Source organism: Pteropus medius, unplaced genomic scaffold (assembly GCF_902729225.1).
Source record: "Pteropus medius unplaced genomic scaffold, Ma_sr-lr_union100, whole genome shotgun sequence".
Lineage (NCBI taxonomy): Eukaryota > Metazoa > Chordata > Mammalia > Chiroptera > Pteropodidae > Pteropus > Pteropus medius.
Window position 1 is genome coordinate 837,008 of NW_024340847.1, and position 21,221 is coordinate 858,228.

Below are 21,221 nucleotides of genomic sequence, written 5' to 3' on the forward strand. Positions count from 1 at the left end.
ACACTACACCAACTCACAGGAAAGCCAACTAGCTGAATCTCAAAACTAGGTGGAGACAGTTTTAAAAACTCTATTGGCATAATGAAAAATGGTAATGACACAGTAAATTACAGAAGCAAAGCAAATGACCCGTGCTGTCAAGCACGCTGAACCGGCCTCACCGCTGTCCATGCAAACGGCCACCTAGAATCCACTGCAGGCGAGGCCATCCTGCTGAGGACCAGAGCTACGTCGAGAAGTGGTGATACACGCCCCATCCCTGAAGTATTCAAAACGCTCACCGTAAACCAAATATATAAATAGAGTGTCAAAGTTTTGATTTTCTTTATGAAGTTTTATATGCTATAACAGATACCCAAACGATCAAAAAAAGAATAAGAAAAAAGCTATGAAAAACATGAACTTTCAACATAAACAAACTCTGGAAGGCTAGTATTTCCTGGCCTTATTTCTCTTTGGTGAAGAAACTGAGTTCTTTTTAAAAATTATCTAGTATAATGTTACTGATAGCAAGATTCCTCAAAACTGCGTTCAATATAAATACTAATATTGAGCACCTCGAAAACCTGAAAAACTATGTCTTTTCAAAAGGTGTTTCCTTTGTTTTTCTTAACAACAACGACACCACAAGGCAAAAGAAAACTAGCAACATTTCACCCAACCTTCCCAGAAACACTGAGAGTTAGAGCTTTGGTATCAATCTTACAAATACTGTGTACGCGGGTAAACAAAACGGGTTCTCTCAATATATTCTCTTATAACATTTTCTCACAAAAAATTATAATTAACATCTTTCCATATATATCTGAAACACCATTTTAATGGTTACACATTTCAAAAGTTATATATCAAGTTAACTTTGAAACAATTATATTTCCTAAATCACTCAACAGACAACAATAAAATAAACTCTTAAACATTTTTATAAATTACTGATGGTTTAGTTTGGGGTTTTCCTGCTAAAAGAGAAAGAAAGGACATTTTCTTTTCTTTGGTACTATGTTTCTTTTTTTTTTTCAATTTTTATTTTTCAATTAGAGAAAGTGACATTCTTTACATATATTGGGATACATTAAAAATTAGCCATTAAGTTTTATTTAGCTAAGACAACCCTATGAGTTAATTAGTAAAGGGCGACACTTTCAACTCAGGTCATAAATTCCAGCCAGCTGTCTGCAGAGACAATTCAAGTTATTAAAGAGAACACAGTGGACGACACCAGCTCACACAGACAGTAGGGGTCACAACAGCAAGGTGTTCTCAGCTCTACGCTGTATGTAAAGCTGTCACAGGTGAAAGAAGTATAAGTCAGCCACCCAGAGACACCCCCAATCTTGTAGCACACAAGTACAAACGTCACACTTTGCGTTTTCCTACTCAAAGCATCACTTTATTGGCAAAAGCGATATTAAATTGCAATATTAAAATACATTTCACCTCTGAGATAATGCAAGATTAAAAATAAATTCTAAATTTCCTTAATGATAATAAAAACTTCAAGACACATTTCAGTTGGAGGCGACCTGCCAAAAAATTTTTCTTCCCTGGCAAACCAGGCACTGAGGACGGAAGAGAAGCATTAGGCATGGCTGTGTCAGATGAACGGCCCTGCGCTAGAACCCAAGCCAGTTCAAACACGGTTCCCTTTCTCCTGACAACTCACTTCCTTCATTTAACACGAACAGACGCAAACGCACTCTCTCTCAGGCCAGAGTGAACTAAATGGGAAGGCGGCCCCGCTGCTGCTGCCGCAACGCTCCCCGAGGCCCCCCGAGGCCCGGTACCGTTTTCCTAGCACTGCCCTGAAAACGGAGCAGCGGACGCTCCCCACGGCCTCCCCACAGCCTCCCCGCGCGACCCTCCGCGTCACCTGTCTGCCCTGTGATCAATTACCTACCATTCGCGAGTGTTTACAAAATTCTCTTGTTTCGACACTCACTACAGACTACACTGCTTAATGTGACTAAAGCTAGCCTGCTTTATTGTTTTGATGTGTCTACCAATAACTGCTGCCAATTTATCATCTACATATGATTTCAAAAGAGATTTAATAAAAAAATCATTGTGTTGAAATATTAAAAAGCTCGCGAATTTTATTTGACCTAACAGAATGGAATTTTAACGTGAATCAATAGTTGATTAAATCCATTGGTTATACATAAAATGTGACCGATAATAAAAAGTAAATGTGAAATTACAGGTTAAAAAAACAAATTTGTTTCTCTCTTACATACGCCCTCAATATTTTTCAAAAATACTATGAAAACCTGCTTACAAAAGCGTGAGCGGTTTGTAACTGCACTGCACACGCGACACGAGCGTGCACTTCCGCCCATGGACACGTCTGTGAGGGGCTCCAGGCTCCGTGTGGACCACGGAGGACACGGCCCTGCGGCCCGGGGCCGAGCACGCTGAGAAACGGGGGTGGGGGGCGGGGGTGCCATCTGCTTTCAGGACACGAGTCTAAATCACGATGCTTGATAACATGCAGTCAAGCTGACTCATTCCAGCCGCTTTTGGTAGAAAACGCAAGAATGTGTTGCAACAAAACTGATCTGTGAAGCCTTAGGATTGGATGCATTTGCAAGAAAACTATAGGCAAACTGTAATGTCAACCTTGCTGATCCCTAAAACACTGCCCTTGAAATTCTGTTTCAAAGTTTGTAGATATTAATAGAACAAAACAGCCACGGCCCCAAGAATATGCCCATTTACCCACCTTACCCATAAACCCAACTCCTTACAAATGAACACTCCGAATGGAACAGCTGCCATAAAACGAAAATGCCCCTGGAGCAGGCGTTAGAGGGGACGCGTCACAGTACAAATGCGGGAGGCTTCTGAGAGACGGCGACCTGAGCATGAGTGATGGACAGCTCAGCCAAGACGGACAAGCAGCAGGAAGACACCCCTGGACAGAGACCGGCACAGGCAAAGGAGAGGGACGAGACAGCAACAGCAGCAGCAGCACGGCGGGATCCAGGAAACGCAGGCGCGCGGCACGGCCGAGGCTAAGCGTGTTTTGTGGCTAGAAATGAAGTCAGAGGTAAGCGAATGGCCATAAGGGCAGCTTCCACGAGCCAGCCAGCCACGGGGCGTGCTCCCCTGAAAGCAAAGGGGACCCACTGGCAGATGTTTAAACAGGAGGATGCAGGAAGTGGGGTTCCGTTCTGACGATTCAGTCTAGCAAAGCACGGCACGCAAAGAGCAGCGCTCGCAGACTGCAGGGGCCACAAGCAGGGGGCGCTACCGAGGCAGGCCCGGATGCGGACCCAGATGCTGGCCCGGCACCAGGGCCGCACGTGTCCCACAGCCTCCTGAGATGGCGAAACCACTCTGAGCCACGGGCCACACGTGACTGCTGGGCACGGGAAACGCGGCCGGTGGAGCCGAGGAACGGGGCTTGCGCTTGAATTTCGTGGTCCACTAGTAGCGGCCCTGCACAGCAGCTCCCGCAGCGCACGGGGAGGTGCCGAGTTCGGCCGCAGGAGGCGTGAGGGGTCCGAGCACAGCCCTGTGGACTGTGGGAAGTGGCTGGATCCACTTGTATGGGACAGCTCACCCAGAGACCGACCGAGCAAAAAAGGACTAAGCAGCTGACGATCACCGCTAGACACAAAGTACAATGGCAAATCTCCACCGGGACAAGAAGAGGGACGACAGGAGCCCGGGGGACTCGGGCGTGAGCTCTCGGCCAGGAATCTACTAATCGTGTTTTAAACAAAAGTTGAAAGCAGTTAAAAACTACACCGGTTAAAGCAAGCCTATTAGCTCATTCATGAGCTAGAAAACATTCTAAACACTTAAGCCTAACAGACTTAGGCCATAACGAAGCCCCGCAAGCAGCTCGCAGAGGAAACGGGCGCCGCCCCCACAAAGCAGGCTGCACACAGCTCCTCGGCGGCGCGCTGGGCGCAGACCAGGGCAGCGGCGCATGGAGATACAGCCATCGCTCCCCAGCAACTACTCGCGGTGCACTCTGCGCGACAGTAAAAGCGAGTGTCCCAACTAGTGCGGGCTCGGACCCTCAGATCCCACATCCTGCTCTGAGGCAACCAGTTACCAGGAGCTAATCGCCAGGAGGGTCGCAGCTCACGGCATCTCACTTCCTCCAACAGCAATAAACGCGGGTCAGCTCAGACAGCACCCACTTAGCGGGCTGTGTCCGTGTTGACAAGGCGGCTTCGGCTGATGACATGTTCCCACACACAGCTCATTCCGAAGGACACTTTCCTAACACAAGAAACAGCTCTTTTCATGTCAGGGGCTAGCATTTTATAAAACCAAAGTGGACCCTCTGGGGTGACCCTAAGTCATATGACAATGCAGGAGCTACTTACTGACAGGGCCTGGCAGCAGGTGGCCTCTAACGCCGGTCCCTCTGTTCCTAGTAGAATCACTACATATTTCTGCACTGAGCTCTATTTAATATTTTTCTGTTAAAGTTCCAAGAAATCACTAAACTGACATTCAAAATAGAGGGAAAAAAATAGTTCAAGATTATCATCGCAAATATCTAAGCATAAATAAGCCACGTTAACTTGCTTTTCCGTCTCAAAAGTTTCTTCAAACTTTTGAAAAACAAAACTGTCAGAGCGCCAGAGTAAGCTGTCGCGGCAACCTGACAGCGAGAACTGTGAGAAAGACGCCACGTGCTGGTGCTGTCAGGGCAGGCATGAGTCCGCCTCTTAAAGTGGGAGGTTAGAACCAAACTGCTCTCATTCCTAAGACGTTACAGAAAAATGAGCTTCTGTCATTTGTTAACGTCTTACACACAGGGCGCTTCAGAGACTCACGGCCAGGAAAAGGACTCATGACAGTTGGTTCGGGAAAGAAAAACAAACTTGCATTTTCCACCAAGTGCGTGGACAGCAGAACATTCTACGGCACGTCCTATGAGGGAAGAACGGAGAAGACGGTGCAGACGGAGACCGAAGCGGGGACAGGGGAGGAAGGCGTGCCCCCGCGCCGGCACCCCAAGCGGACTTGCCTGGCTTTGGGCACCATCACCCGATGCTGCACCATGAGGGTGTGGCAGACGGCGGCCACCAGAGTGAAGGCCTCCTGGCCCGCGGAGTCCCTCCACACCAGGTCTAACAGGGTGCTGGTCTGCTGCTTCGTATCCAGCTTTCTCAGACACTCCTCTGTTACGTATGGTATTGACAGCCGGCCGTCCTCCTAAAACGCCCAGACAAATGAGTCTCCTTAACGATGTGCCATTAGAACGCACTCTACGCTACGAACACATATAAAATCTTACTTTTCCTCAAGTGGAAATACGAGATAGGCATTATCCAACACTTATCCACAGCACGACGAGCCTCTCGATACCTGTACCGCTCCACCCACCCGAGTAACAGGGGCCCCAGAGCCGCGGGCGCGATGGGTATCAGGCGCCGGCGAGCCCGGCATGGCACGGGTCGGCGAACATTCAGCTTCTTCTGCCCATTGATGTGGCCGTATTTTCAGTATTTGCATCTTAAGAAAAATGTATTTCATATTTTTTGGACTACAGTGTACTCAGCATACATGTGTGAAAATATATTATCACTGATGGAATTTCCACTTAAAATTATTTGAGATAACAGTTTAAGCAAAACAGACTATTAAAGAATGTATTTAAAGACAACCAAATGAAATAAATACATAAACCTATTATTTTATGTCTTAATTTTTCTAGACCTGACTCACTGAATAAAGCCTGAGTTAATGCTCTATGCAGTTTACCTATTTGTGGTATTAATCAAAGATATACACGTTTTTCATACACGTACCTAGATGTGTAAGTATGAATTGGTACGTGACATTGGGTATTGGTGATTGTACTATGTGGAGGCCCAGATGGATATAATTTATGTAATTTGTAATAAAACACTATCAGAGATAAAATAAATTCTATGTGCCACACTGAATCTTTCAATCAGATGCACTTAAAGATGTCATAACAAGGACTACATAAATAACAAGACATCAAAGCGCACTTTTTAAATGTCAGAAGTGCAATCAAGAGCAAGCCTACGCGCTCACTTTTGTTCCGAGTGTGCCCACAGCAAGGACGGGCTTCCCGGGGCGTCCCCAGCAAATGGCCTACGCCCCTTCCTCATGTGACACAAATTACATTGTGTACAAAAACTGTCTTTTAAAAACAAAACTTTTATCTACATTCTACCTACAGATCCCACTTCTTTGACCGTACAATAAAATTCACTTTTTGGTGCACGGTTCTGAGTTCTGACAGATGCTGCAATTCCAGCATCCACCGAACCCTCAGTTCTCGCCTTCGTGATTAACCGTCCTCTGCTGGACCAGTCTGCTCCCCCTTTCCTGAGACCAGACTTCCGGCCGGCCAGCTGACCTCACCTGCCTAACGAGGCACCGAAGACCCATCGGGGGCTCACCTCCAGCCATTCAACCGCACGAGGGAAGGGGCCAGCAGATGTACCGCTTGAGTGAGACACATCATGTGTGTCTGTGTGTGTGTGTGTGTGTGTGTGTGTAAGGGGTGGGGGAGAGAGGGCGAGAGAGAGAGAGAGAGAGAAAGAGAGAGAGAGAGAGAGGACTTCTTATCCCTTGAAAATACACAGTGAACAATACTAGGAAGGAAATGGGAGAGGGAGACTTAGAGATAAATGTGACAATGCACCTTAAATTTAAAGTGAATCGTAACATTTAGCACCTGTAAATGTGGCAAAAACGAACAAAAGATGTTACTTGGCGTTCGCAAGAGAGGGCGAGAAGGAGCGTAACCGTGTCCTCAGTCCTGGGGGCTGGGGACAAGGGAGGTGGTGCTAGCGGGTCTGGCTCCTTCTGGGACGCTGAGATGTTCTGAAGGTAGACGGTGCTGGTGGCCGCGCACTGGTTTGTACTCCACTGAAAAACCACTCACGTGTGCTGCACATCGCTCAGAAGGGTGAACTTTATGGGAAAGTGTATCTCGACAAAGCCAGCATCAGAAACGTCCTTTAGAAGACAGAATCGTGCCTGGCACACGGCACGTGTGCTCCCTGAGAAGCAGGACCATCGCCTTTTCGCCCGACCCCTTCACTTCGAAGGGATATTTCCTGAGTGATAATTACGTTAATATACACTAAGACCCTATCGTGCACGAGAAACAAACAGCGCACCCTGCGTCTCCCTAAACACTGCTCCCATGTACAGGAAGAGGTCTGCAGGACGGGCCTGCACGGCAGGCGTCCCTAGGGAAGGGGCGTGGCGGCGGCGGGGTGAGGCGACTGCACCTGCGTGGCTGGAGCGCTTCACTGAGCGCGCTCCGGGAGCACTCTGCCCTTAAAAACAGATGCACGCAGAGTTCAAAACGGCCTGGAGTCGCGGGAGGCCGTCCACACTGCCGCCCGCCCACTGACGCGCGGGCCCACGGGGCTTACTGGAGCGCTCATCTGCTTGTCTGTCCCTTCGCTCTCGTCCTCAGAGTCACTGGCTGAGTCCTGACAGCTCGTACTGGCAGGCGAGACCGGGAGCTGAGGAAGGAAGGTCTGCAGCACTCTTAAGTACACGAGCAGTCCTTCCTCGGAGAGGGTCCCTGTGTACGACAGCCAAGCACGAGAGTTACCGACAGCGACCAGAAAGACGCTGGGAAGCTCCAGCATCGTGTGTCTTATACTGAGGCATTTCTGACGAAAAAACTTATTAACATCCTCACGCTTCACGTGTGATGCACGTGTTAAAACACCTTAGGGGAAGACGCTGCAATTCTCCAACGGGCACATGAGGGGTTTTGCATGACAGGTGACGACGGCCCCACACTAGAGTTCTCCTGTTCGATGCCAAAATTCTTCTGAGTCGGTGTGGCCTCATGACAAGCATCGAAATGGGAGGTTTTTACCCTGCCCAGAACTTCCCCAGGGACACCGTCTAGGACACAGCCCCCGACAAACACACCCTCCCAAGAAGTCCCCAGCCAGAGGCTGCGCCGGCAGCATGACACCCAGCACTGCGCTGCCTTTCCTGACTGAGCTGCCCGCTACCTACGCGTGAGTTCAGGCAGAATGTGGCGCGCTTCGTACCCAAGTGGTTTTCACCGACGGTCAGGACAAAGTAGAAAAGCCACGGGGCGCCCCCGCCTGCCCCTGAACTTCCGCCCTCCCGCGACAGCAGCGCGCTCAGAAAGGGCTCGTAGGGGAAGGCGGCCTGTGCGTCTGCTAACGCGGGGATGAGGAAGCGGAAGGTCTGGTCTGTGAAAGGCGCGGCCAGGAACTCCTCCGTGAAGGCCGCGAAAACCTGCCGCCTAGAAAGGGAGAAAGCAAGCGTTTAACGAACCAGAACTCGACGTTCCCAAAACCACTGACGAACGTCAACTTGCGAACTGCCCTTCTAAATCAAGCAAAGCCGAGTGTTCGCTACCAACCAGGACACCCCGAAATGAACTTCGCTTTGTCTTCCCTGTGACGAGAACACTGCCACATTAGGGTATCTTTCCACGGCTACTAGAAAGCAGGAAAATACCCAGGTCTCCAGAATTATAAATTTACATGAGGGTGCAGGTCTCGTGGACAAAGCACATTTTTCTTTACACTGAGTCACAGGAATAAAGTAAAAGTTTGGCTTTCGAGTCTGTTGTTTAAGACAGCGCCCTGTCACAGTCATTGGTACAGATCTTGCGAAATTACAAAATAAGAAAATTACCCCGTTCTCACCTTGCGCCTTCTGGACAGGAGTTGTAAGTAAAGTGCAATGGTTTTAGAACATTCTCTAGCAAAATTTTTGCTATAGGAACTCGAGATAAATCGGAATATTCAATACTTGATGGAAGCTTGCTGTTAATTAACAAATAGAGAGCTCTATAATACCCTAAAGGAAAGGAAAAACATGTATTTAAAATTTGGTACCTTATAATGAGGGGAAAAACATCAGTTTTTAAATGCTTTTAATAAACCTCCTTCAACGTTTTATTAAGGAACACGTCGAACGGTAGCACAAGCAGCCTGGACAGTGTATAGCTCCATGTGCCATCACCCAGCATCGGTGATCACCGCAGCCAGTTGCCCGCCCACCCTCCGCTCATCTGGAAGCAAACCATTTCAGCGTGTCATCAAAGACAAGGACTTTGTGTTTCTTAAAAACACCATTACTACAGCTAAAATAAATAGTAACTCCTTAATATCACAAATATATCTGGCCGGTATTTAATCTCCAATCGTCTCACGTTATAAATTTTATTTAACTAGTTTGTTTGAATCAGGGTCCAAGTAAGCAAAGCCCAAACATCGTGATTTTTAAAATTTCTCTCTTGAGCAGCCTCCAAGTGTTGAATTAATTTTGTGATTTAAAAATATATATCTTGCTGTCTTCATGGACGTAAACACAATGCTCTATGTTGATCTGTTGCTGCGGTCACCCTCCCGGACACTCGGGTTGTCCCACATGTGGCCAGTGGGGTAGACTGTGGGTGGGTGGGTGCCTGAGCCCAGCGGTCCCTGGGAGCATCTCTGCCTCCCCACAGCTCCGACCCCGCCTGCTACTTACCATTTTGAATCATGTAGTGCAAAATCTGTTCAATCACTGACACCACAGAGCTAGCATCTTGTAAGACAGGTGAGTAAGTGTTCTCAGATGAAAACACCTCAAGCATTCTCATGGGAAGTGCAACATTCAAACTGTCGTCGCCACAGTTCTGCAGCAACCTGTGAAAATGAAGAAAGCACCCACACACTCACTGGATGGCAGACCACCAAGTTTCCTCAAACCACCGTCACGCACTGTGCTCAGAATTATTTGAAAATTTCGCAACTGTGCAGATAGCAATTTTTCTTAAATGGTAAAGATGCTACCTCGCGCTTTCATTCAGGTCCTATAGCTCACACCACTTAAATGGGCTCTTTTACAAACTGAATCCAAGAAAGGCGTGGAAGTGACTTATTTTTAAGTTCACGCGTCAATCATGACTAGAACTCAGCAACAGGCCTGAGTGTGAAGAGCCTGCGATTCGGCAGAGAGCCCGGGAGAACGGCACCGCTCGCTCAGCGGGAGTCCTGTCACCGGGCCGAGACGTTCACCAGTCACCAGGACGGCTGCCGCGCCACCAGAGAACCCCAGGGCGTGCTTGAGAGAAAATATCGTGGGAAGGTATTTAAACCTACGTTTTTTAACTTCTACAGGCCAGAATCGCCAGCGGCGAAAAGTGCAATACGAGGGATATCGCACAGTCTCAAAAGGAAAAAGAGGAAAACCTCTGTCTCAGACAACGAAAACCGAAAGGTGCTCCCGCAGACAACGAAAGTGGCAGCCACACTTTATTCAAGCTGCCGACTGCGATGTTCACCTGCAACAGAGGCTCATCAGTCTCTTTATCTGGAACAAGCATGTAAGTCTCTCGGACCCATCCAACTGCCGGACGAACACAGAGCTGTGTTTAATTAAGTTCTGATACATCCATATCTGAAACAGCAAAACGTACAAAGTAATTCTCAATCCATAAAAAGGTCACTGTCTACTAAAACACGTAACGTTTCAAATTTCCTTAGGTGGTAAATACTTAAAACTAATCAGAATATAAGTAGTACATCTTATACATATTTTAGATTTTACATCTTAAGATGGCAGATCAGTCCTAAGCTAAATCACTAAATTTATTACTAAAAAAAGTACACTTAAGACTCATATAAATCTGAAACAAAACGGTTCATTTGCAAAAATCGGCAATCCATAATAAAACTGTACGGGAAACAGAATACTAACCGTGAGTTCCAGAGGCCTCTGTTTCTCCTTTTTACTCTGCACAGCGCCTTGGAAGGGCTATGGGAGAAGGCGGTGGGCACGGCCAGGCTAGGGTCAGGGAGCTGGAGGGCCGGCGGGAGGCTCGCCCCACCTATGGCTAATTTACTGTTGCATTTGTGTTTGAAACTGAATAAACACTCAGGGTCGCTTCTGTTCTATCAGCCAAGTTCGATGGCATTTCATGCTGTTTGGCATTTTCGAAACTGCACACGAGCCATCTGCTCTGATCTGCTCCCAACCGGAGCAGACTGCGGATGTTCGCCCCGGGTGCCCCCTTCCAGCTGCCGCCAGAGATGCTCTAGCAGACAAACGCCCAACAGCCCCTACGGCACCCCATGTCTGTGCTCCTGGGTGATCTTCCAATCTACAGGGTTCGTCGAGAGCACAAGAACGGGCGCGGACTGCTCCAAAAAGCAGGGGATTCTTGCTCTGATTCTCGCATCGACGTCAGACGCAAAGCGGAAAGGGCCTGCCCTCGAGGAAGCCCGCAGGGCGCGGAGAGCACCTGCCTGCCTCTCTCAACTGGCTCTAGCTCACGTTCCAGCCCGCTCGACTCAAAAGGAAATGCTGGGACTTAAAGCCAACACCAGGGGAGCGACAGTGTTCCTCTGTCCTCACTATGCATCGATGCATCTGTCTACGTCCCCACCACTAAGACGGACTTCTCCTCATCACTGATAACGGCAGAACCCTATACAGTTTTTGAGTGATCCAACTATATTTTGGATATTTGAAGAGAGAGGTCCTACGTTTTAGAGGTTCCTATTAAAGCCTGACAGATAACAGGCTCTAAGATTTAGGACGGGCTTCACAATGACCAAAGGAAGGCTCGGTGGAAACCAGGTGTTGGTGACCATCATGGGGACATGGTAGATGGCTCAACGTATTATTGTGCTTGCAAACGCATTACCGCAAAGATGACCGATTATGACAGGCTGAGGGAACGCTCACGAAGCGGGGACAGACTGGAGGGCTAGGACACCACGTTTTAAAAAGCTGGCAAGTATGTAAACAAGGATAAGCCGAAACGTCGCTGACACTCACCAAACGTTTTGAGTCTTCACTCGGTTTGTAGAAAAACAGAAGCTGCCTCACCAAGAGGGTGAGGTTGGGAGCATTAGCGATGGAAGAAGTGCCACCAGACTGTGACAGGTGGGCACAGCGATCGAATGCACTTCTTTGGATGGAATACTGAAAACAAAACAAAACGCAAATCAGCAAGTACACACGCACACGTCGTCATGGTCTAAACGCACAGCAAACGTTTGAACAGGAGGCGGGGCGCAGCCCAGGAAGGTGCCCTTACGCGGAGTTACCAGTAAGGGCTTAAACGACGACAAAAACCTGGAACGCACCAAAGCACCCCTAAACGCCCACTGAAAGCCTCCCACCACTTCCTTCTAGTTCCGTCTTTAGCTGCAGTTTGGCCTACGTTTGTACTGTGTTGTTTAAAAATAACCTCAAACTCGCCTATGAATTTTCACGTAAATATACAGTAATAAAATTAATTACTGGAAGGAATACTATTATCGACATTAACTTTCACTAAACAGGTGTACGAAAATACATACAAAATGGGTCCCACTTGGAAGAGTCCAAGGCTATAACTTAAAATAAGCTCTCACGTGCCTTTCTAATCTCTTCTCAGCTAATAAACTTACTTGCTGTTTCCTGTCTCGATAGCCTCGAATAAATGACTGGATAATTATTGCATTTTTCAATCTTCGCCTTTCTTCCTAAAAACGGACAGAGGAGAAAACAGTCAGAACCCATGAAAATGACATTCAGATAGTAAAGACTTTTAGAAAATCACTAGTGTATAGTTCACACACCACAACGTTCACTGTGAAGTGCACCGTTCACCAGTTTCCACGACACTCGCCCTGCGCGGTGCCCCCACCACGCGTCTTCGGAACGCCCCCTGCCCCCGACAGCGGTTCAGTTTTCTGCCCGCACAGAACCACCTGCTCCGGACACTTCGTGTGACAGTCACAGGACACGCGGCTCCTCCCCCTCGGCAGGATGGTTTTAAAGCTCCTCCACATCATGTCATGTGTCTGTCCTTCGCTCCTGTTCATGGCCGCTTCCCGCCCCACTGTGCGGGTGACCCGCGTTTTGTTTCCCCGTTTATTTAGCTCATGAACACGCGGGCCATTGGGAACTACGCTGCATGGACGCGCACGCTCCAGGTTTTGCGTGGACAGACGGTTTCCATTTCTCTTGGATAATTAACATCTGAGGAACCGCCTGGCTATTTTCCGGCATGGCTACACCATTTCACAATCCCACCGACACGGTAAGATTGTTTGTAAGTTTGAGTTTTAAATTTAAAAAGACTAAAGGCACCCCAAACATCTATTTTAAAGGTCACTTTCTTGTTTCGAAGCAGAAAACTCCAATTTTTATTGACTTGGGACTGTCTTCAGTGACCAAGCAAAAATATACATTCATCTTCATCATTATAACCACTGCAGCTACCACTGCTTGAGAGCCTACTACGTGCCAGCCCTGAGACATGTCGCACGCACTTGTACAATGGCCTTACATGTAAGTATTACTCTTGTTTTAAAGATGCAGAAATGGAAATTTCCGTAAAGATTAAATAATGCTGAAAAATGTAAGAGAGAATTCAAACTCAGGAGCGACCCTACGATCTGGACTCCATCTTACCATGTGACACTGTTTCACATGTTTTTATGAATGCCACCTATTCTGGAGACTGCCATGTAGCCCATTTTTTCTACACTGGTTCCAGAATAAATGACTTACTGTAAAATCCAACAAATCCAGAAAATGGTCTAAAGCTTAATATATATGTACATGAATCTACATACATTACATCATATGCAACATACACATATCTACATAAAACAGTAAAACCAAGGCTTATTTAAATGCTATGGGCGACGCGCATCTAGAGAATATGACAAAACTGTTTTTACCTCTCTCTTTCTTCTTTCTTCCTGAGTACGATGTAAAAGAGAAGCCTTTTCTTCCTAAACACGAAGAGATATAAAAAATTACAGAATGTTTGACCCAAAAAGGATTCTAAAGACCATCCCATCAAATTTTCTGACTCAACGGGCAGTCTGAGGCACAAGAGGTTACATGGTTGTCCAAGGTCACAGATCCAGTTAGAGTTGGTCTTTCAGGAGATTCCTAAGAACTCACACACGAAGTGACTTCAGGTAAAGCTGAGGAGATGCAAAGAAGCCGGGCACTGGGCTAAGGCCAACACTGGCTGTGATAATGGACCACGGCTTTGCAAAGGACAGCCCTCGGGGGAGGTGGGCACCCTGAGCAAGAGGTCGTGTTATTGCTGACAGACGCATGAGTCTATAATCATCTCAATAGAAATTTCAATGAAAAATCAATTTCTTTACTGTTACCAAATTTAAAAATTTTTTTTTTCATTCTAAATAAAACTAAAGTGTGAACAAAGTTACTTGGTATGTAGAAGGAACTAAATAATAAATGGGAAGGTTAAACATTTCAAGTAAAATAAAAATAATTAAAAGACAACCCTCCTCCCCCCAAAACTGTTCCAGTCTACAGCGTCGGAGCAAATTTAATCCAAAATAAAATTAAAAGTCCAAGACATTACATATGAATTGTTAGAAAAATTAATAAACTTAAATTTTTTAACAAAAACATACGCCCCACCAGAAGAATGTTAAAAAGCAAGTAATTATCAGTTTAAAATGTGAAGGAACACATGATGCATGGAAGGAAACATTTCTCACTGACAAAATTTAAAGTCAAAGAGATATAATCTCCAGACATTTTCCACTGTAGAAAAGTTCATTTCTTGAATTTCAAATAAAAATCCTTTACCACATGTCCAAAGTCAGAAAATATTTTGTTTTAAACTTAATTAATTAAAAGGAGGTGGGGGGAAGGAAAAATCTAAAGTAAAAAATGCAAAGTTATAATGTTCAGGATTATGGAGTGCTTACAGATAAAAATAAAGACATGTCTGGTCATTATCTTTATGAATAGAACTGGTATGTTTAGATCTATAATTTCTTTTCCTTCTAACTCCATTTGTCCAGATTTAATATGCATTCATTATTTGGTTACAGCTAAAGATCAGATTTCCTAAAATGGTATACACTGTTACAACTATGAAAGAAAATACTTACTGTCTGAAATTAAACAAACTAACATTTTACCTGGGGACAAAAAGGTACATGCTGGCCAAAATCACTAATTTACTTCAACACACAGATAAGCTTAGTCATCACTAATCTAAAAGTCCCACGGGTTTGAGGACTTCATGTTTCTTCCTATCATGTCCCTGTCATCTGCTTCAACGCCTGGCACATGTAGGTATTCAATAAATATTTACAAAATCCACAAATGAACATTTCCTTTAAGCAAAACAAAGCATTCTAAGAGAAGAAATAACCATAATAGTTGCAATATTTTAAAATCAAAATAGGCACTAAGCATAATTGGATTATAACCAACTACTAGAGTTTCTTAGAAATTCTACTCCGAGTTAGAAGCCTGACAGAGAGCTCATTTCAAAAATAATAAGCACAGCCAGGAAATACGAAGTACCGGATCCACACACCCACAAACACCCCGACAGCTGATTTCGACAATGAAATTGCATTGATAAAGTGTCAAGGCCTTTCAGAGAGCACTCATGCTGCTTAGCTATTTTACAGAAAAATGAGAAAGGTCTAAGGATGAGGTCACCCAACCTCTCATGTCGAGTCAGTCGCATGAGAAAGTCGGCTCCAGGAACAGCGGCGGCAGCCAGCCCTGATCCGTCTACACCCGCGCGCTGTGCACTCGCACCCGTGTGCGACACCCGGGGCACATCCACGGGCTGAGGGCTCGCTCCATGTGCTACGCCACGTTCCAGGCCCTTGGGTTTCGCTGATCCACGTATCCCTGAGAACAACCCTACGAAGTAAGTACTGTTATCTGTCCTGTTCGCAGATGAGAAAAGTGCTTTTCAAAAGCAAGTTCAAGATCTGAACCCAGAAAGGCCCGGAAGCCTGAGCCCTTAAGTGGTGTGCTATTCACTCTGAAAAAGAACCTGACGTGTGAGCACATTACTTTACACTTTGAGAATTTAAAACCACCTTTGGTCTCCATCATCTATAAGGAACCTGGCAGGTATATCGGAAAGGAGGCTGGTGGGAGGAGGAAGCCACAGAAAATTCCGATCACCAAAAGTCTGGCACGGGCTCAGAGAGCACAGGCGCAGGGGGCCAGAGAAACACAGGAACCTGAGTGTCCAGAGAAGGTGCACCGAGCGATCAAAAAGTCAGCTCAGCACAGAAAGAAAGGCGAGACAGAGCACGTGATCGAGGCCTGCCCATCGCGTAAGCTGTCCGTTTGCAGACTTGACCTGGAACCCACTCCAGACAGACCCACGGCCCCTTCCCTCGGTTCCCATCTCAGAGAACGGCTGTTCAAGACATCGGATGAGGCGCAGGAGGTGCATCTATTATCCATTCAACACTTATGGAATCATGTATCATGCATGGTAGGCACTAGATATTTTTAATGTAATAAAGCATGTGTTCACAAGGAGCTCGTGGTCTAGAGGGAGAAAAAGCAGCCTATTTACCGAGTAACTCCTGCGGGCAGACGTGACCCTAGACACTAGCAATAAGCCGAAGTAAGACGGACACGGTTCTTGGCCTACGGGAGGCCACAGGGTGAAAGCCGGCATGGAGAGAGAACAGGTGCTCTGCTCGACTCGGAGAACATTCAGAGGAAAGGTGCACTCGAAGGAGGTCTCGGAGGGCTGAGTTCAGCCAGATGACTGAACGGGAAAGCGTCCCAGCAGAGGGAGAGAGGTGGCCATGACACTGGGGAAGAAAGCAGGGGCTGGGGGAGAGGCGGGCTGAACCCCAATGTGGCCCCTCCCTGTGTAGGAGGTCAGAGGCCGGAGTCCGAGGTCCATCTGAGGACGCTAGCTCCCTCTCGCCACGCGGACCGTGCAACAAGACGACATGGGAGGGAAGGGAAGGGACGATGACACTGAGCCATCTCCGGGACGGACAGTAGGGCAACGGGCAATAAAACGGAAGACGGAGAGAATGAAATTTAGAGTTGAAGTCACCCATCGCTTCAGCTACACTCCTTCCGGGTCCCCATTTCCCTGCCTGCATCGCCTCGCACAGGGTGCCAACCCTTAGAACAAATAAAAGGCTGCGATGTAATCTAACATCATTTCCTAAAAGATCACGGAGCCCCAAAGACAAGAACCGTCTCTTCCGGAAGCGCGACGATCGAAGGCCCGCACACTGACGGAGCCCGCACCCCGCCCCCTGCTCCAGGCGGCCCGCTGGGACCCTCGCCTGAGAAGCACCAATGCACTCTGAAGGGTCAGGGGCGCACACAGCCTGAGCACAGGGACGCGGGGTCACAGCCCCGCTGCCTCCTTTTCCCGACGACGCCTCTTCCGGAAGTGCTCAAGCACATGGTTCCCGCCAACCTTCCTTCAAGTCTCATGGGCCCTGCTCCTGCTGCCCAGCCTGGCCTGCCCTCCTGACACCAACACGCACCTAGCGAGCACCCACTCAGCTCAGGCAACACTTGGCTCCATTGCCACCTCATCCATAAACCTCTCCCTAGAGGACCGCCACCACGCCCTGTCCTCCACAAGGTGGACTAGCGAGCTCGCTAATGTAAACAGACTGCCCTGCACGCATGACAGCCATCCACGAGTTCATGACAAGCAAAAATGACTATCTGCACCGGGCAAATCAGGGAGGCCAAAACGGGTATCACCTACAAAGACACGGCCACCAAAATGCTGCAGGAGGTCACTCGCCAGAGCGGTAGTGCGGACGTGATTACTTTGGAGGAGTGCCTGCCTAGCCCGCAGAGCAGAAGGTAGGAAAACGCTACCTGAAGTACCTTGGTGAAAACAGCAAGCAGTGAATGACCAACAGACATGTAGATGCCAAGTGAGACGTCACTCTAGAAAGGAGGGTGTGACTACATGTGCTGAATGACAGGAAGCTGCTGCCTGCAATGAGCAGCCAGTGGCACTGCGGGGCCCACACCCAGACGGAAGGGACACCGAGGGGGCCGGCCGGCACGCCCAGCTCAAACCACGCAGGCTTGACAGCGTGAGATGCCCCTCGGGTCTGTATGTGCGTGCCCGACGCAGCCTCTCGGGGTCTATCACCTACAGGTATGACACGGTGTCTGAGAGAGACACTTTTTAAAATCTTAGTGCACCTGGACAGAAGAGCTGAGAGTAAATGCGACTTTAATCGTATGTTTCTCCTTCGCTGAATTACGAGTTCCTTAAGAATAAAGTCTGCGTCTTATTCCTCTTCATAATCCTGACATTTAGCATTGTGCCCAAGTGAAAGGTTGACTCCACAAAGATGGGACACTCTTCCTGAAGTAATAGTCAACCAGCTTTCAGAATGGGGAGAACTGTCCACATCTGCTGCCAGAGAATGAAGTCACCTGCCTGTAACAGGAGGGACGGCCTGACACTCGTCAGGCCCTCTCTTAAACACGCCTGCGCTCCTGAGATGCACGAGACCGCCTTTCAGGCACGGTGCTGGACCACACTGGGTCAGACCCCCTCCCCGAACCCCCAGAGCTCCTCCCGTGTTAAGTCTCTGTTCTTGTTTGTCATGGAGCCATCAACGGATTTAAAAGATGCCCTCTAGGTTATGGGTAGAGCAGAAAACGTCCTCGCGGACTACTTGGTTCGGCTCACGGCTGACAAAGAGCAGAGGGTGAGCGGGGCCAGAGGCCCAGCGGCCCCCACCTGGCGGTGAGCAGCCGCAAGCCCATCTTCCCGGGGGACGAACGGCCACGCCATGCGGCTGGCCCTCCCTACAAGTGGACGAGGGACCAATCCACAAGGGGCCCTTCCCGATTATGTTATCTGCTTTGTCACCAATCACCGCTTGGCCAATCGGCAGCTCCGGGCCTTGCAATCAGATCCGACACCTCGGCGGCCTTCTCGGCGTCTCCATTTTGATTCCCTGTCACACTTAATTTCAGGCTGTTCAGAAGTCTTTCCAGTCCCTTCTCAAAAGTGTACCAGGTTTGGGGCGGCATGCCTTATGCTTTCAAAACACAGCGTCAGAGCGATGGTTCACACTGGAACGTGGCTCAAAACGGGATGGCTTCCCTCCGCTAGTCCATGCAAGGCCAAATTCCAAATCTCCATCACATTTTTTGATTTGTTTTCTATGCAGCCAGTTAAGTTTACGAGACTAAAAGCTGGTTCCAGTAGGTATATGTTCCTATTGTCCGCGGAGACAAGTGACAACAATCATAATTATCCTTAGGATTTTAGTTTATAAGACAATTGTCGCCTTTAGGCTTAAAAACGACACTTTTTCTTTAACCCCTAATCCATGTCGGCCGGCAGTCAAGTGGCAAAAATAAAGGAAGAGGCGTGGCCCTAATTCGAATGACAAATACCTACAAGTGGCTCACACTAGCAAACAACTGTCCACGTCTGAAAGTGAAATTTAACGATGCTGCTAACAAAAACAAACAAACCTACAGTAACACATGGGCGACTCGGCATACAGGAATCCACACCAGTGATCTGGACTGGGATCGCAGATGTGGTCCGTGCTGTGCATGCACCCCCAAACTGCCACCGCTGAAAGCCGACCATGCAAGCCTGGCCACGAAGCTCCCTACTCTAACCTCACCACGAAGGAGCGAACGAGCGCCTCGGGGAAATCACAGGTTTGATGTCCTAATTTAAATTTATATTGGACATCAAATAAGAACTAAGCTTTTTAAATGTTCCTTCGTATATCACCTAAATCGTCACACACAATACTTTGGGACAAACACTGACCTACACTAACGAGGTCAAATAGGTCAATATCAGAGAGTCTCCAGGGAGACGCAAATAGAAACGGAGAAAGGCAAGTGATAAGGATGGCACCTCAGATGTATAAAGAAAAGCATGTTATTCAATAAGGAGCACGGGAACAGAGCGGCCTAAAGAAATGACGCTGTGTCCCCAGTCTTCACATCAGAGCAGATTCCCGACAAACCTGACTTTCATACGCGCACAGCGCCATAAAAACGTGATGATGATAGGGGAATAAAGAAACTCAATGTGTAGGAAGACTTTCTATGAGAAAGATCACATGTTAAGTCTATGTTACTGTTTGTCATTAAGTTATTTAAGCCCTGAAGTTATTTAACAATGATAAATTTGACTACATAAAAATTAAAACTTTTTACACAAGAAAATATCATAACGAAGGTTTTAAAAAGTGACAAAGTAGGAATAAATATTCATAACACTGCAAAACCAATTATTTGTAAAAGCTCTCAATAATAATTTAAAAAGATTAACAGAAAAATTAGCAAAAGCTACATAAACAGTGGATAGGAAAATAAAAAAAAATATCTTTTACACCTAAGAACTTTATGTTTACTCACGTGAGGAAAAAATGCAAGGAAACGCACTGCAGCGGGCTGGGGCCCACGGACTTGGTCACCTGCAGCTCAGGGCGGCTGACAAGAGCCAGCAGCTACTGTCACAGCTGGCAGAGCCCTGGGGGCAGTCAGGACGTGTCTGTCAACACGCACAATGCACACAGCCTTGGACCCAGCACTTCTGGAAATTTAACCGACACAGGTTCTAGGCACTCATGCGAGGGCATGCAGTGTCGTTTTAAATCACCTGAATGGCCATTAAAAAAAAAAAAAACTGGGATAGCCGGATAAGTTTTGAGAACACTGTCACTGGAGTGACGGGAGCTTCCTATGAATGGTGCAGGTCCGGGCTTGTCCTGGGATCCCGGCTCATTCCTCCCAGATGTGCTGCCGAGGGGAGCAGGAATCTTGCTTTTGTTAACACCCGCCACGGGTAAGTGTTCGTGAATTGGCAGGAGGACTGCCGGTGCCTCGACGACTCTGCACGCGCGCGGAAAACAGCTCGGACGGGACCGTGGAGAGCCGGTGACAGTCTGACCGGGAGGGTCAGGGGTTTCGGGAGTGTAGGTGGGGTGCAAGGTAGGGAGACTTTTATTATTTTATTTGAATCTTTATTTCTACTGCTCGAATTATCATCCCTGTACATGTAATACTTTCTTACTTTTTAGAATAAACTAATGAAACTACATGAGAATGTAAAGTTTTTAAAATAGCTCAACGTAACTAAGAATAAGTTCGTAATTAAGTGCCTGAGAGGAAACGAACAATAAGGTACCAGCAAAAAGCACATTCAGATTTTGATTCTTAACAAGTTTCTGGTTTCAATTTATTATACTTGAAAACATCTTACCTTTTAAATTCTACAGGCCCAGAAAAGTTAGGGATGCCTAGTAGTAGTTTCATAAACACACTAACCACATGTTTTTGGAATGACTAAGCCTATTGTTCTGCAGCACACACATGCTACTTTCAACCCTGACCGCTCACCTCCACAGCTGTGACACGAACCCTATCCACCAGTATGTAAACAATAGGAAATTACAGCAAACTTCTCTATTCGATCTGTGAACTTTAGGCAC

At 47.3% G+C, this 21,221-nt stretch overlaps 1 protein-coding gene across 3 annotated transcripts in view; it reads right to left on the reverse strand.

Annotated features, from left to right (window-relative positions):
* Window positions 1-21,221, reverse strand: part of UBE3C (ubiquitin protein ligase E3C) — a 74,348-nt gene that overhangs the window by 43,859 nt on the left and 9,268 nt on the right. For all 3 annotated transcript variants that reach the window (XM_039837040.1, XM_039837048.1, XM_039837030.1), the window contains exons 2-10: window positions 13,677-13,730; window positions 12,396-12,470; window positions 11,779-11,925; window positions 10,280-10,395; window positions 9,484-9,641; window positions 8,655-8,808; window positions 8,025-8,245; window positions 7,386-7,540; window positions 4,991-5,178 (exon numbers count right to left, since the gene is read on the reverse strand). In XM_039837040.1, the coding sequence (XP_039692974.1) occupies window positions 4,991-5,178; window positions 7,386-7,540; window positions 8,025-8,245; window positions 8,655-8,808; window positions 9,484-9,641; window positions 10,280-10,395; window positions 11,779-11,925; window positions 12,396-12,470; window positions 13,677-13,730 (1,268 nt within the window). The remainder of the gene's footprint in view (window positions 1-4,990; window positions 5,179-7,385; window positions 7,541-8,024; window positions 8,246-8,654; window positions 8,809-9,483; window positions 9,642-10,279; window positions 10,396-11,778; window positions 11,926-12,395; window positions 12,471-13,676; window positions 13,731-21,221) is intronic.